General features: G+C 44.0%; 1 protein-coding gene across 1 annotated transcript in view; it reads left to right on the top strand.

The window, feature by feature from the left end:
* Positions 1 to 269: 269 nt before the first annotated feature.
* Positions 270 to 16,844, top strand: part of LOC144114671 (hydroxyacyl-coenzyme A dehydrogenase, mitochondrial-like) — a 29,283-nt gene continuing 12,708 nt past the window's right edge. The window contains exons 1-4 of the mRNA XM_077648555.1: positions 270 to 467; positions 675 to 803; positions 2,806 to 2,963; positions 7,009 to 7,135. Coding sequence (XP_077504681.1) covers positions 354 to 467; positions 675 to 803; positions 2,806 to 2,963; positions 7,009 to 7,135 — 528 coding nt within the window. The 5' untranslated portion in view covers positions 270 to 353. The remainder of the gene's footprint in view (positions 468 to 674; positions 804 to 2,805; positions 2,964 to 7,008; positions 7,136 to 16,844) is intronic.

Raw genomic sequence — 16,844 nt, forward strand, 5'->3', positions numbered from 1 at the left:
CAAGCTTCTTTCAAAACCGAAAGCGCAGCGAAGCTAGCTTTCTGCCCATTGGTTAACTACGGTTAGCCTGTGACAAAAAAAAAACACTCCAACAAACATTTGAAAGGTATTAAACATAGCGCTACCTACAAGCATTATAACTAGTTATTTTTCGTTGACTTTATTAATGAATTTTGGCATAATAAACAATTTAAACTCTCACAGGTGGCGCTACAATCTGGTAGTTTGTTTCGAAGCAATTATTTTTTAAGATATTTGCACTATGGATGTACGTTAAGTTCCGCAGCTGTTGGTTTGGCCCGTTTGGCTGCTGGCTGCTTTCAGCGCGAAGCACGCGGTTAGGAGCGCAAATCATGCTGGCGACCTACCTGTCTTTTCGTGCCTTTTCTTCGTCTTCTATTGTCCGAACGGCAATCAAACATGTGGTTGTCGTCGGAGGCGGGTCTATGGGAGCCGGGATTGCACAGGTAACTCGTTAAGATTTGGTGTTTCCGCCGGTGTTCATTGCCTGTTGTACTTTGACCCTTGGGCGGCCGTTATCATTGACCTGAGGGACATTGTCGTTCTGCTTCTTACCATGCCTGTCATGCACCTTTTCGATGATTAAAGTTCGTGTCATACGCGCTCGTAATGAGCTGAGTTGTCTGCAATGGGTTTTGCTTTATTTTACCTAGGTCGCCTCCCAAACCGGTCACCAGGTTGTCCTTGTTGACGTATCGAAAGAAGTCCTCGACAAGTCCAAGGCTCGCATCGAAGAAAGTCTAAAACGAGTCGCGAAAAAGAAGTTTGCCGATGACAAGAAGGTACGCGTATATGTGCGTGTTTGTAGGGGGGCCTTACAAATAATGACTGTGAACTATGAGGTTTAACGTACCGAAGCAACACATGGACTACGCCGTAAGAGATGCCGCTATGGTGTCTTTAACGTGTCTTTAACGTGCGCAGACATCGCACATCACACGGACGTGCCTTTTGCGTTTCGCATCCGCCGAAATGCGTGAAAAGGTTGATGCTTCACTTATTTTGTGTCATTTAGCTTAGATGATAGTGTAATCGGCAATAAAGCTACGATGTACAACCTTTGGCACAAGTAAATTCCCAAAGGTCTCCTTTAAGCCGTGTAGTGGGGCTCATTTAGCTTCCATGGAAGTTATAACTTTCAAACAGGTGTGGACGAGAGTACCTCGCACCTTTCGAGTGGTTCGGAATACTGGTGGTGCTTAATGAGCGGCACTGTGTGGCCCAGATGCAAACCTTTTGGACTTAATACATTTGACAAAGCCTGTGTATGACGACTGGCACCTCTTACATCACCTTCATGAGGTGTGAAGTTTTGATGGTTTCGTAACATAAAGCTTAAATTTAGTATAAGTGTGTTTTTTTTTAATGCTCATTGCACTTTTTATACCCACCGCAATTTGAAACTGGTATTCTGTTCACAAGGTGAAGAAATGTCCACAGCCATGTGATGAGGCAAAAAAGGTTGGGGCGAGCTTTGTTACAGTAGTGTATGGTGGCTTCCGGAACTATACAGAGATGTCTTATCGGCAGCAAAAGTTTAAGGGATACGAGTGTACTGAAAAGAATTTGTTTCTGCTCAGTCACGTCAGGCAGTCACCTGAAGTGTCTGAAGGTGTGAGGGGATGTGCATGCACCATCTGCTGGTAACAATAATAGGTGACTGGGTTGTGAGGCAGTGCTACAATAACTTTTTTTATGCAAACATGCATCCTGTAAACACTTGCTGCTAATATACACATGAACTTGCAGACTATTCACATACGTGCCCCTTATGCTTTGACACTGTAGCGTTGACCCCTGCTGCCTTGCTTTCTTGTTTGTTCCTTCTCAGTTTTGCAGGGCAAGTGTTTCTGAGATATACGTGTTTCAACATGTGTCGTTCATGTAATGTGTCCATATATTTTTTCCCCTCCCTGCTTGCTTCTATACTCTTTTTGCGTACTGTTTCTCTTCCTTCTCCTTTCTATGACCTTTCTACCCCCATGTTTCTCAGTTGAATAGTAGAAATAATGGTAAGAACTGCACTCATAGCAGTTGTATTTGTTTTTACACTGGTGCTAGTCACAGGTGTTGTGCCACGTTTCTGCACCATAGTGTAATGTAGCTGCTGCAGTGGTGTTGTCATCTGCAAGCAACGAATACACCAATATTCATGCAGGATGTAGTCAAGTATGTGATAATTATGGTGCCATGCAAAATCTGCGTGGCACCATGATTATCACATACTTGATTATGACCTCCATGAATATTGGGGCATTTGTTGCTTGCAGATGACATACTGTCTGCTTTTTGTACATGAACCATGGGAATATTCTACTATCGGAAGTTTTTTTAGTATGTTTCTCTTCTCTGTCAATCGGTTTCACAAATATATCTTCACAAGCATTGTCACTGCAGGATTATTCCATCCAAAGAAAATACAGGCAGCACTTTTGTGCCGTTGTTGACTTCCTCCTAAACAAGTTATGACATTTTAAAAAATGTTTTAGGTCTCTCCCACAAAGTGGATACATCTAACCTCGTGTTTGGCACATGATAGCCTTAGTTTCTTGTGCGCCATAAAACAGCACACAACACGGGCTTGATTTGTGTTCCCGTGGCTGCACGGCATCACCAGCAGTTTTTCGTTGCTGCTTTGTCATTTTAGGTTAGCTTGTCCATGACTGTACCTATATCTGCTGCTTTGTGCAGTTATGTATTCCATTGCTTGCTTGTGGTAAAACACTTTTTTTTTTGTCGTTGAACATTGCCATCTCTATGGTGCATCTTTTCCTGTGTTTCTAGGCGGGGGAAGAGTTTGTGCAAAAAACACTGGCTGGCATAGCAGTGAGCACCTCTGCAGAGGAGGCTGTCAAGAATACTGACCTTGTTGTGGAGGCTATAGTTGAGAACATTGATGTAAAGAAGAAGCTTTTTGTGGCACTTGACAAAGTTGCAGGCCCGTAAGTATTGTTTTGCCATAATCCTATTAGAATATGGTGCTGCATCATTGAATGATCCAAAATAATGGCTTGACCGTTCCTTTTATTTTCTTTCTCTCGCTCTTTCTCTCTTTGAGATAATTTCCTGCTTTACATGAGTAATATGCCCAATTTATGCCACTGTTCTGCAGCTTCGTTTGTCTTGTAGACACTTGGGCAGCACAGGTTTGGCACCTCACTACACTAGCAAGGATCTAATAAGATATGCTGCTGGTCCCCACTCCATGGCATACAAAGGTCTCTGTGGCATATTCACTGTGTTCATCATGCCAAGTGTTGGAATAGGCGCAAAGTGTTCTTATTAGTGAAACAGGTTTGTTGCCCAGAAATTTTAATTTGTGAGTACTACTCACAGCTTTGTGGCATTCGATGCCTGTGGGCAAAAAGTTGTCAAGAAAGGCTGCTCGTCATTTTTTAAAAATCATTTGGCATTTGTAGAAATTTCATTATGCATGACAGTGACAGTTGCAATGCATTCTTGCAGTATTGCTATGATATATGTCTTATGTCTAGTAATTTAAATCGCTAGACATAACACATTTTTTGGGCTCTGCAAATGCCCATGACTTTTTTCTTGAAATGAGTGGAGGCATTAAAAATTTGCCTGAAGAGAATTAACCACAAAATGTAGAGGTTTCACATGACACTTACGTGGATCCCACATGAGGTGCCTCTGACAGCTGTTGCTGTGACACACACTGCAACACACAACTGCCAATTGTTCATTTCCAAATGCACCTTTCCAGGCATTCCAGAAAGCAATACGAATCAATACAAGTGATTGTGGCATTCCATTGCATAACTGGGTGTTGCAGTCAGCTTAAACATTTGGCTATATTTTTTGGTTCAGCCAGAATTCCAACATCTGACTTAACCGCCAGTTAAAGCAAGAAAATCACAGACCAAGGTGATTGGCTGGTGCTTCTTGAGGAGAAAGGAAAGGAAGAACACATTGCTTGTAACTTGTCTCTTCCTGTCATTGCACTGCAGAAGGGAGAACGAGATATGTAGAGGTCAGGAAACAGAAAGAAATATGGAATAGAACAGGAGAGTTATGATAATGAGAAAGAATTGGACAAAGGAAGCAGGTGTAGGTGGATGAGGGTATAATGCAACACAGGTACGTGCAGATCACGACGTTCTCCAAAAAAGTCTCGTTTCGCACTTTACCTGGGTTGTTTAGGACCATCAAGGGCTTGTAATTCATGTTTCGTCATTTTCGAACCCATCATTTTCGACCACGCCCGATTGGTCGAAACGCTGGGTGAGAATATTGCCGCGAATCTTTGTACTGTTTGTTTGTTCATTCTTCAACGCTGCCGGCATGGAGCTTTGTTGCTTTGTTTGTGATGCAAGATGTGACCAGATTTATCTCGATTGATTGCATTCAGGCGGAGCCAATGCTGAGTTGTTCTAGACTGTTGTGGTAACTTTGCATGCCGTATCTCGAATGTTCGCCATCAGCTTTAATTTAAATTAAGCATGGCCAAGAGCGACAGGCGTTCTGTTCGATGACCGCTGAGCAAACTTATTACTACGCCGCCGCCGAGTTGTTCAGTTCTTTTTGGGTCCAAGTCAGCTTATATAAAGAGTTTTGTTGGAAGCCATTTTCACTGTCTTCTTGCTCACTGGACTGCAATCACCTCTACGTGACAATATGATGTCTCGGATGCGGTGAAAACAGTTGAGGAAGCCAGGCGGTGATGTCACACACATAGCTCCCACAGCAGATGCTCAAGGACCTCAACGAAATGAATAGCCAACATGGCGGCGCGCTCTAAAGCAGGGCCTCTCACTTCGGCATGAACTCATTGGTGTTGCTACATTTTTCAGCATATCAGCTGCTTATAAATTGGGTACAGAGCTTTTGCTTCGTCTTATCTTGCCTATAACAAAGTGGATGGATGATACATTTGGCCTTTTTTTTTTATTTTGTTGGACGATTCGGTAGCTCCTGGGTCTAACAAGCACCTGTTTGTTGCAGAAATGGTTCACTTTATGAAAACCAGATGATAACACTATCACTAGAGTTACCATTGTGTCCCGCAGAATGGTTGTGTTTACTGTATGCAAATGTGCATTCGCTGTTCTAGAACTCTCTGTTAGCTGTCGGAGCATCCTGCATCACAAATCTGTGCAGTGTCTGGCAGCATAAACTCGCTTATCATGTGGATGGCCAGTTGCTAGCGTCGCGTCACTATGCCAATGCAACTGACATGCCAGAGGTGGTTTCTTGGCGTCGCTTACGGTTCTGAATGGCCAGGGTGATGTGGCTCTACGTTGAGCTTGCAAGTTAGCTCGCAAGTTTAGTTTTCAGGTGTCAGTGGGCATGCAAATGCATCATGCCATGGCGAACCTTTGAAAACTTCGTCTGTGTACTCTCCCAATGCATACATGAAGATAAACACAAAGAAGTTTCTTTGGCTCATCCTTTTGTTTATCCACTGCGCAAAAATGAAAAGCCTGACAGCAGGCATCTCACAGTTCTTGCAATGACGGCATAAAAGGAATAAAAGATGTCAGTTACCATCTGCACAACGGTCCGATAACAGCGGCTGCTAATGTTTAGTGATGTAGCAGATGGCAAGTCGTCACAGCATCTTGCGGGTTCAGTATGGCAGCAGGCGCACATTGTGCTGCAAGTGAGTGCGCATTGCTCCTTTTAACCCTCGAGATAAATGTAAAACGCCGTGTTTTGTGAACTAGCTAGCTGTGTTTTGTTTACCATCGACGACCAACGGCTGCGGTGGCCACCACCTGTCACTACGTTGTCGTTTGTGGTTGCATGCATTAATTTTCTTTAAGTAGACCTTCAGCCTTTATGGCGCAAAGAACAACATTTGAAATATTGTTTACATTTGTCCACTCGGTGAATTAAGCAGCTTTTGATTACCTCTTTACGGTGGCATCTGATGCTCAACTAAAAATGTGGCTGAAGTTTTCTTTTGTCGCATTTCGTATATCGGCAAGAAGCAGCAGTGCTTCTTGGTTTTTCACTGCGGCAACTGGAATGCAGTGACATCCTGCCGCCGCTCACCGTCGCAGCCAAACTGACATCCGCTTCTGACGTTTCGAGCAGCCGGGTATGGCTGAAAATGACTGTGTCGAAATGAACAGAAACACGCAATATGGACCAAGGTCTTTTAATAAAAATGATAGAAGCCTAAGGTAAATGCAGTCCTCTAAACGCATGCACATGCATTCCAGCACGTCATGCAAACACTCAGGAAATGCACCATTGTCTGTGCACAGTCTAGTAGTTCACTGAGCAGGTGAATCTATACCAATACATCATCGCTCCGTCCCTCTGTAGGTTGCTGAAACACATGCATACTAGTAGTGTGCATCCCTGATGCAGGATGCAGCATTCTGGTAGTGGGAATAGTGAGTGACCATCTGCCGTTTGCTACTGTGGGTACTTGATAAGAATTTCTCTTAAAATAATATGGCATGTGATATAATGTGTGACAGCAACAGTGACTGCAATGATCGGAATGTGATATGCCACAGGAAGGTGTGCACATCATGCCTCTTTGTGGCAGAAAAACGAGCTCAACCTATGGGGTGAAGGAATGCTGTACAAGGGCCATAGGGCGAAACTTTCCAACGCCATGCATTTGCTCGTGAGGTGCAGAAAATGGGAGAAGGTTGATCATGCAGAGGAGCGGAGTATGACAAGGGACGTAACCACCCAAGAAGGCAACCCCCAGGGACCTTGCTAACAAGCTAGGCCTTGCAAACAGGCCTAACGAGACTCTTGGACGTGAAGGCCTAACCATGCCCTTACAGAGAAGACCCTAAACTCATCCCTTATGACTAGTGCTGGTAGAATTTTAGCACACGCGCTACAAATAACACCTTTTACCTTCGCACGTAAAGTGTGCTTAGCCGGGCTATTTAACATGTTACACAATGTTATCGTTGTTTACAAAGCCTCTTGGCCATCGGGTTGTAGGACTATGTGCCATAACATATTGCTCTTTTTTTGTATTTGTTCCTTTCTAAGGCTCACCATATTTTCAAGCAACACCTCCTCTCTGCCCATCGCAGACATTGCTAGCAGCACATCAAGGAAGGATCGTTTTGGTGGACTTCATTTCTTCAATCCTGTACCAGTGATGAAGCTTCTAGAGGTTGGTTACTCTCAGCTCAGTGCAGTGTATCATGATCTCCCTGCTCATTTACATTATTTCTGCATGTCCTCTCAGCATGAAAAGCAGCAGCTTGCGCTCGTGTCTTCAGTAATATGCATGCAGCAAAGCAGCCATGGCAGTCGGTACACGTTTTACAGTACGTCTGCAGGCTTTTCCTTTCACGTATGAAAGGAGCCCTCTGTTTGGCGATACCAGTACATCTTTTTCTCTTGACATGTTTTGACAGTATGTTCCAATAAATCCTCTCTTTGAGTAACTTGAGCATTAAAAAATGATCTTGGGTAGTGTCAGAAGTAAAACTATTGTGACCACTGCACTAAAAATACTCTTCACTCAAAATAAAGAAGGCAGAAATGGCAACTTAAAAATGTTGGTCACAATTGGCCAAGTCAATAAATTTTACGGGGTCACTCTGCATCCAGCCGGCCAGGAAGGCGAGCTTCCGTTCCAGCTATGCACAGGCGTTACTCGTATGCGACATCTTTCCCCAACCCGTGGTGCAGAGTTGCAGCCACGGCAGGTTCGAACGAAATGGCAGAGCATGCGAGGAAATATTTTATTAACGCAACGTGAGGTTTAAAGCACACTGCGGAAGAATGTTCTGTCAGATAAAATAGAAGTTTGATAGGCTTATCAAGTTGTCGTCGTCGTCGACCGATGTCTGGTTCATGGACTGGCAGGCAGGGAGGGATCCATCCGGGCTCACAGACCGCAGGCAGGCAAGAGGCTGTTTCCTGTTGCTAGCTCCTGTTTTAACCTCTCCGGCTTTGCCCAACTAGGAGCAGTCAGTTACTCACAAGCTTAGGAATTTTCCCTTCCATAAGTGGCTAGCGAGCCGCCATGACATCATGTCATTGTCGGAAGCGGGGCGAGAAGCAGGAGTGCCTTTTCTCCCCAGTCGCGGTGGCTGGTGCACGCTGTCCCCCGAGCCCGATGCGCTCGCCACTGGCTCAGGGGGCGAGTGGAGTGCGCTTGTATCCTACAGCCTTCAGGGTTATACTGAATAAGATAAAATATCACGGGGCACAGGTGGCAGCAGAAATTTTTAGGGCTGAATGCTGTGGAAAACTCCACTTCCTCACAGCCACGGCATGCATCTAGGAATTATAAGCAAGACCTGAATGTTTCAGATTATGCTGTGGCTTGTTAAGAGTGCTCACCAGCTACGAGGCGACTCAGATTTGAACTTTTTCTGTCGATAGCTGGCAGCACTTTAGTACCACAAAAAGGAGGGAACTTCTATTACCCCTCCAGGTGTGTAAATTCTACCGCAACACGAAAGTATTAGTTCTTCCGCGAACAAAAAGTAGGGCCGAGAACGTTTTATGTATATCATGCCAAAGGAGTGAGACGGAAGCACAAAAGAATAAGCCGTCTCAAGGGGTGGTGGTCGCAGAATGAACCTTTTTCCAGTAACCCACCACTCAGCTGCCCCAAGGAAAAGTATGTTTTCTGGTTTGGGTCCCCCTAAGCTCCCTCGCATCTTTTCTGCAAAGATACATTTACAATAATAGGGTGGGGTATACAGCCTGCAGTTAGAAGCAGTGTTGGTTTCACCTAGCCAGAGCAGATGAGTGTGAGTAATCTTTTGACACACCTTGGGAACACCTCCCCTTCCGCACTTTTGCTGGCTATTCCGTATTCCGTGTATTCCTCCGTCGCCACACGCAATACAAGCCTGGTGACCTTGTACGACTGTGGACGCCGATTCGACGATGCGGCCTCTATGAAAAGCCTTTTGCGCTCTCATTGTTTACACTGCCAGTGTTTATTTTGCATTGTCTTTGCTGCTGTTGACCTTACAGTTTTTTTAAGCATCCGGCCAATGCTTCTTTGACAAAAGGAGTGCCGCGAAACTGTTGTACTACTTGTTTGTTCGAGTTCAATACCGTTGGCGCACAGGAATATCCCTTTGTTATGCGAGATGCGATCAGCGTTAGCTGAAAGGATTGCAGCCAGGCGCAACTATTCCGACATTATTCTGCGTTGTTGTTGTTTTTAGCGCCTTATCTTGAAGGTTCCTCTTCGATGACCACCGAGCACGTTTGTTGCTGTCGGCTTCGCCGAATTCTTCAGTTTATTTATGATCGATAGTCACTTCAGTAACTAAATTACTGTTGAAATACTTCTTTTCATGTCTCCTTCACTGCTTATAATTTCACCACGGAACAAATCAGACTTGGGTAAAAGTGTGAGATGTGTGGTTTGCAAAAGCACTGAGATTGTCCTGTTGCTATTCGTGGTGACTTTGAATGCGAATTTCACCATTGCACAAGCGACTACCAACTTTTCTGAACAAAGTTGCTATTAGTGGTTTATTGTTAAAAATAATAAAAACTGCAATTTAATAGAAGATGGCCGTGGCAGCCACGCGAACCGCGTGTGCTCTTTCTGTATACAATAACGGCAGCGCACCTGAATTGTCATGACGTCAGGGGTTTGAAAGTGAAAATTCCACACCTACTATGGTTTCCGTAAAAGTCTCATTATGAGCTCTGCTTTTTATGTTTTACATGTTTTATATATTATGTAGTTTTATGTATTATATATTTTATACATGTATTTATATAGCGCCCCTTCCAAGCGTTTTTCTGATTGAAATATGCGACTTTTGGAAGCGTAGTGCAGAAGGTGAGACTAGGTGCAGCGCATACCGAGGTGTATCTAATTGGGAGAATAAAGACGGTTGGGGAACGCTTGACACATGCGAAACCGGTTCAGAAGCAAAACTGGATGATTTTGCCAGCCAGGCCACGAACGTTAGACATCACGTTATTTACACCACAGAGATGTCTATTCTGGAGTAGGGGGCTCGGAAATCCGCGAGCTCCTTTGTGCAGATAAGGTGCACTCATGCTTACCCACGTACAGTGGACAGTACCTGCACTGATAATGCGAACATTTTGGCAGAGATATGCCTGGTCGCGAGGAGAATTGGGGAAAAAGAGCGACACTCGACCAAAGATTCGTTAGAGAATTGAAGTTTCAATGCCGATCTGTCACATTCTGGTTTCACTAGCTTGGAGCCAAAGGCGAACGCTGGCTTCGACCGGTTCTCATGACGTCGCAGTTGCAGTGCAGCAGAGGCTGAGCAGAAAAAGGAAGGAGACGGTCCTTTCTCCCCTTGATGTGGGCTGTTGCACTGCCATACATAGCTGTCCGCAAGTACAGCGTGAAATTGCAGGTGATTGGCAAGTGCCTCTGTGAAAGGAGGTTAATCGCTACATCATGACAATCAGTCTACGCCATTAGCCCTGTTTACATGAACCCGATAGCGTCGGGTCGATTGGGGGTCGGGTTGAGCATGGTAAGTCCAACTCAACCTGTGCGTGTTTACATGAACTCGATTTTATCGATTCGAGACCGTTTCAGCTGTAGCGACACCAAGTGTCGAGCAAGCAGTAGCAGCCTCCAAGATTGAGGCACGCCATCGCTGTATCAGAGGCGCGACGGTATGTGGAAAGTAAGTTCGCATTTATCCTCTCCCCTCTCAATAACCCTACTTTTCGGCCCAACAGCGTTTACAAGCACATCGGCTCAGGGCCGAGTTGAGTCACCTACCCCCTGCGGCGGAATTGACTGGACCCGACCCATCGACTCCCGGCTCGGCGTGCGTACCAGTACCGGCTTTCAAACGACCAGGCGTGTGGGTTCATTTAGCGCCGCTATCGGCTCGAGGCCCTCCTATGAGGAATATTTGCAGCTTCATTCTTGACTCGTATCGACACCTGGTTCACTGCGCCCCTGCCCTGGGCAAGGAACAATGCTGTTCTCCCACACTGTCCTGAATAGGGAACTCCCTTCCTGTGTTTTGGCACTAACAATGCCTTATTGTGTGGCTGCCAGGAGGGGAAAAGGGGGAAGGGAGCTCTTTTGGGTGTGGCCTTGCATTCCACTTCCTTTCCGCACCAAGATCTCGAGCAAAAAAGAAACGCAGAAATCCTTTCGGAATACAGCCCAAGCAAGAAAAAAGGAAAGAAAGAGCTCAGGTCTGTCCAAGTTCTGAGTAAAAACCTGTGCGCACGAACACAGACAACCAAGAGGTTGGTGGCAGAGTGTAGTAGCGACAAAATATTCTGACGCCAGATGGAGCCATGTCGCGCTAGTTAAATTTGGCACGAATTTCAAATCCCCACAGAAAATACATACACAAGTTTCAGAGCCTGTAAAACACAAATACTACACTCGATATGGATGAAAATTGCGGCCTTACAATCAAGAAAGAAAAAGGGAGGAAATGTTGTGGGCGAAATTCTGATACTATTTGGCTTCGTTTTTTCACGAGATGACATGAAAGACCGACATATCTAAAAGTGAAATTTTTCTGGATATTTACCTCTGATTTGTAAAAAAATGAAACTTAAAAAATATCTATCTGCAACATTTTTTCCATTCACTCAATAAGAAAACGCTGCCACAGACCTCATGAAAATCTAGCCATTTTTAGTCACGCTACAGCTTCTGAAAGTTCCCATGGATTTCCTACGGATACTGTCAGTGGTGAACCCTCTTAAGGGCACAGGGTAAGCCCTATACTTCCCATGCATTTTAGGCCATGTTGAGGTACATGTTTCTCACTAACTAATAACAGTAGCCTAATAATACATATATCATTGTTTGCCAAATTTTGTGCTCTTTTTACTGAACTAGAATATTTGAAATGTGTTGAAAATTCGATTTTTAATAAAATTTTTTCCGGTAGTACACAAATCTGGCCTTTCTTTGCGCATTTCAAAATTCATAACAGAATAACTGCTCAGTGAAATTGCTTAATTCTAGTTCAGTAGTTGGCAACACTTATGTAGATGATTGCAAAAAAAAATCAGCCGTCTGTCTTGAAAGGCATTGGAAATAATGGTACCTTTGTAAGAAAAAACACTGTTTTGAGATAATAGAGCGTAAAGAGAAAAAAGATGTGAAAAACCATTTTTTATTCGCAGAAACGCCTCCATAGTAATTGGTTTAATATCCCCCTGCTTCGTAGTCGCTGTCACCGTCATTTTTTCGCTTTTCGGCTTGTCGTTTTGACTGTCGGGCCTCTTTTGTAAGCTGTCGTGTTGCTCGGTCCGCAAAGTACATGCGCTTATGGTCAGCTTCCCTCAGCCACTTGATGGTGTTGCTCCCTGGGTTCAATCCACACGCCTTCAAAACGTTGGCCCGTGCGATGCTACCATCATTAAATGAAAGAACAGCATCCAGTGTTGCCATCCGTAGGGTCCGAAGCCTAACAAACACATTCTTTGGTGCGCGTTCCCAAACAACATGGTTGAACGACTCATTTGCATTTTGAGTTCGCCCATGCAGGCACTTCTCTAGGAGCTCAGCCTTCGATAGCTCCCTATAAATGGGTTTGATAGCCTCCAAGACAGATGCAGGCAAACTCTCCTTGTGGAAAAATGGCTTGCCCTCTGACTGACTTCTGTTGAAGGCACACCACGTATCAGGTCCCTTTGGGCAAAGTCCATGGCATGGGTCATCATCTGTGGCCGATAAGTGGAAGAAGGTTGCCCAAACGGCCTTTCGCATTTCATCCACGTTTCCTACATTTCTTCTGATGGCCAAACCATAGTACGTCTGGAGCTTGTCTATTACTGCATCAGTCAGTCGGCCTCGGCCCGAGAGGCTCTTTCCATCAGAGAGTTTTCCTGCTTTGTTTCCTTTTTTTAGCCTTCGTAACCTTGTGCCCATCCTTTTTTGCACGTGCCCTATGCACTCAACCTTGGATATTTCAACGGAATCACCATATGGCATTTGTGCCTTCACAGCCATAAAAGCCTTGCTGTCACCATCCCCAAGGTATTTGACGTATCGAACGCCGTGAAGCTCCTCACTCCTGCCGAAAATTTTCAGTGCTCCTGCGACTTCCATTCCACCGCTGGTGCCTTGGTAGTTGCTTTGGCACACCTCTCTATGAAGGGGGTCACTGTTTGTACCCTTGATGCTGCACTTTGGACAACGTTTAGACAAAACCTCCACATCCAGCACTTTCCCAGAGTCTACACTGGTCGCAGAGACTATGCCGTTATTGGAAGTATGGCCTCGCTTCTGCCAGCTTCCATCAAGAGCAACTGCGATGTCTTTATCCCCCTCATTCAGCTGCACAGCTTCGTCAGCTGCCCTTTTCATCGACTCCTGACCAGCAGCTTCGATGTGACCTAGAAGCTCTTGATTGTATTTCGCAAACTTTGTCGGCGGCTTAGGAAGGTTTAGCATAGCACAGAGTATATTTCCTGCAGCCATTCCCTTACCAATGGACCTCAAGGCATACACTAACCTGAGGTTGGCTTCATAGAGGCCAGAAGTAGTTTTCTTCGACGTCTCAAATCGTTGTGCGGCACTACACACTTCACAGTTCAAACTGTAAACGCTTGCAACACCTACCCGTTTTGTCACAATTTCGATGAGCTCAACACTTCCACCGCACTCTCTGCACACACAAATCTGTGTAATTGCGGCACAAATGCCGTCCATGTCCATTAAGGCATATTGGCTGCTGCTCTGTAGCACATCCTCTTCCTGGAAGCACAGAGAAAATCTTGAAAGCTTCGATGTCGAGGAGCTGGCGCGTTCGGCGTTCGGGATCTCATTCGGTCGTGGACATCCTTTTGCTTTTTCACGATGAGCGTAGCGGTTGCCGTGAAATTCACGCCTGACGAAGGCCTTCTTTGCCGTGGGCATCTCAACTTATCAGCAGCAACCAACACCGGCACAATTTACAATACTGATCGAAAGGGATAGCACTCGGACGCAGCTGCATGAAGGTTGCAGAAACGTGGAAAAAACGTGCAAAGCGTCTCAGGATTGCCTTGGCTAAAAAAGAGCTGTACAATAGTTGCCAGACAATTTTTTATATGTAGCTGATTTTAGACAAGTTTTGAAATCAGGTGGTGGACTTTTTGGTTGAAAAAATTGACGTTAATCCTGAAAGGGGGCGTGGCCGCTCACTACTTGGTTTCAGAAAAAGCGTTTTTCAGCCGTAAATATGGCTTTCTGAGGAAAGTGCGATCATGGAACATGTGTAGAAAGAATTGAACTTCTAAAATTCCAAAAGAAAAAAAAACGATTTTTTTCTAATTTTACCTTACCCTGTGCCCTTAAGTGTGTTCTTGTAGATAAAAGCACGGTGTATGTTCTTGCAGCATAAGTTGAAACTCCTGTGCCATTTTGCACCAAATGAGATTGGCTGCGCCACCCTTACAAAAATGACCAGAATTGCTCCAAAGTGCACCAAAATAAATGTTCTGGTAACTGGTGATAATGCCGGGCCTTCTAATCAGGCCTAGAGAGGGGATGTGCTTGGCGGACTTATTGGAGTGCAGGCGTTGCTGCAGGAACGTCCTCAGGGAAAGAAATCACGGTTGAACCACTAGAAATATTCATATTTAATGTCTTGTTTATTTGTACGAGAAGTAAGTAAAATTGAAAAAAGCAACCAAAAATTTTTTTCGCCGCGGTGTGCTAGAATTTTGGTTAGTAAATATTGCGTGACATTTTGTGGATATCCTTCGATATCATCAGCAGCAGCAGCAGCAGCAGCAGCAGCCTGACAATGCCCAATTTACAGTCAAACCTCCTTATAACAAACATGGATGTTATGAGTTATTGGCTATATCAAGCTGTTCCTAAATATCTTCAACAAACACATGCATTTCTTACTGTATATGTCGAACACGGTTTGCCATAAGACAGATAAATCGAACTGCCGAGCACCAAACTGCCCACTCGGATGGCAGGCGGCATGCTTTGCCTCTTTACATCGGTGACTAGTGGTGGTGCAGCAAGCGTTAGCGTCACAGTTCACGGTTTATCTTTTTTTTGCCAAGAGTGGCACAAAAAGATATAGCAGTGAGAACAGCTGGGAGCCAGGTGGTCAGAACCCATTTGCACCTCTCGCCCCTATTGATAGTGCCTAGGAACCAACAACATTGTCTGTTGTTCCGTTCCAGCAGCCATCCTCTGCCACAGGGCGGAGGTGGTGACAACAGCATAGCTTTCGTCTTGGCATCAGATTTTTTTACACCACACTGCTGTAGCGCAAAGAAGCCACTCTAGCTGGCATTTGACCAGCGATCATTGCGTGCTGCAATGCTTTGCGGGAAAGCCAACCTAGTTGATGTTTGCCGCTCGTATCTTTTGTGGCCTCTGCAATCACCGCAAGCAGTTTCGAAACAGTGCTAAAACTACAGGAAAGGCCTCTCCCAGTTGCTGTTCTTTTGCTTATTAAATTTTGCTTCTCTAGCATGAGTTTCTGGAGAAATTTTATAATACAAATATTGGCTATATCGAACCAGTCTATTTTTTACCTATTCACTGTAAGGGGGTATCACTGTGTTACTTTTTGTAATTTTCGTGTGAGTATATCATCAATATGGTATGGCGGATATACTTTTTGTGTTTCTGCAATTTTTTTTCGCCTTCTTTAAAAACATCTTTAGCTCGAACTGATAAACTCTAAAAGTAGATTTATTAAGCTATTTTTTGATACATTACATTTTACTTTGAATATTTTTTACTTGGTGTGAAAAATTTATATCAGGCACTTTGAAAAAGCATTTTTTTCATGTAGTGTCAAAAAGATTTCTAGCTCGAAAAATTTTTGAGATATAAATTCAAACATTTGGTGGCTAGTTAATAAATAAATTGGAAACATTTTGTGCATTCCAGGATGTTTTTAATATTTTTTCTCCAAGACATATTGTCTTTTCAATACAATTTTTATTTGAAAAACTTTCAACTTTTGTGTGTGTTCGCGAATTCTTTTTTTTTTTTTGCAATATGCATGCAAAGTACTTGTGTTAAAATGAATGTCTTCATAAAGCACATTCTATTTCCATCATTTTCGCATAAATTTTGCTTTCTTACACCGCACATATTTTGCAGGAAAAAAATTATGTCTCAGACCTATCAAAAAGAGTCATTTTTTCCCGTGGTAACGAAAGAGTTAAGGGTAGCAAGGTTTTATTTTACAAAACATCACACAAGCTCAAACTGATCCACTGCAGTAGAGGGCAACTTCAAAAAATAGCAGTCTGCAACAACAGCCATAGTCCCCAGTGTGTTATATTACTCTGGTAACCAATCAGCAGTAAACGAAACATTTTAATATTTCACTGTATCAAAGAACTCAGAGGCATCAACATTCTTGCCCTCATAATTTGTTTTGGTAACAAAAACTGCTTTAACAGCAGACTGCTTTCTTGCCATTGGGCATTAGTTCTAAGCGCACTCCAATTTCCAGGATGTCTGTATGCTGTGGGTAGGAGGACAGCAGAGTGGACACTGATTTCTTTCATCGTGTGCTCGTTTTGGCATGCGTGAAGTGCACTGCAATCCATTTTGATTGTTGTCATTCCTCGTGGAGCATTGTCACCTATGGTTATACTCTATAGGGAGGAAATACTAAAAAATTTGTTTCTGTTTGTACCACCTAAAAGGTGCTATGTAGAATTGTGGACACATGAGGGAGCAGCAGTGGTAGAGTGTTGTCCATCTTCTTGCAGTATGTATGTAACACAGCTTAGGTAATGTGCTGTTCTGAACATGGAGCTTTTTCCTTTAATTTCAGTAGTATACTGCAGCTGCATTGATCTGAGATGGTGATCCACCCTCCTTTATTTAGAAAAAAATATATCATTATATCATGTTGTATTCCTTTTGAGAAGAGTGAAACACTTTACACGGCCCTAGC

This window comes from Amblyomma americanum, chromosome 1 (assembly GCF_052857255.1).
Source record: "Amblyomma americanum isolate KBUSLIRL-KWMA chromosome 1, ASM5285725v1, whole genome shotgun sequence".
NCBI lineage: Eukaryota > Metazoa > Arthropoda > Arachnida > Ixodida > Ixodidae > Amblyomma > Amblyomma americanum.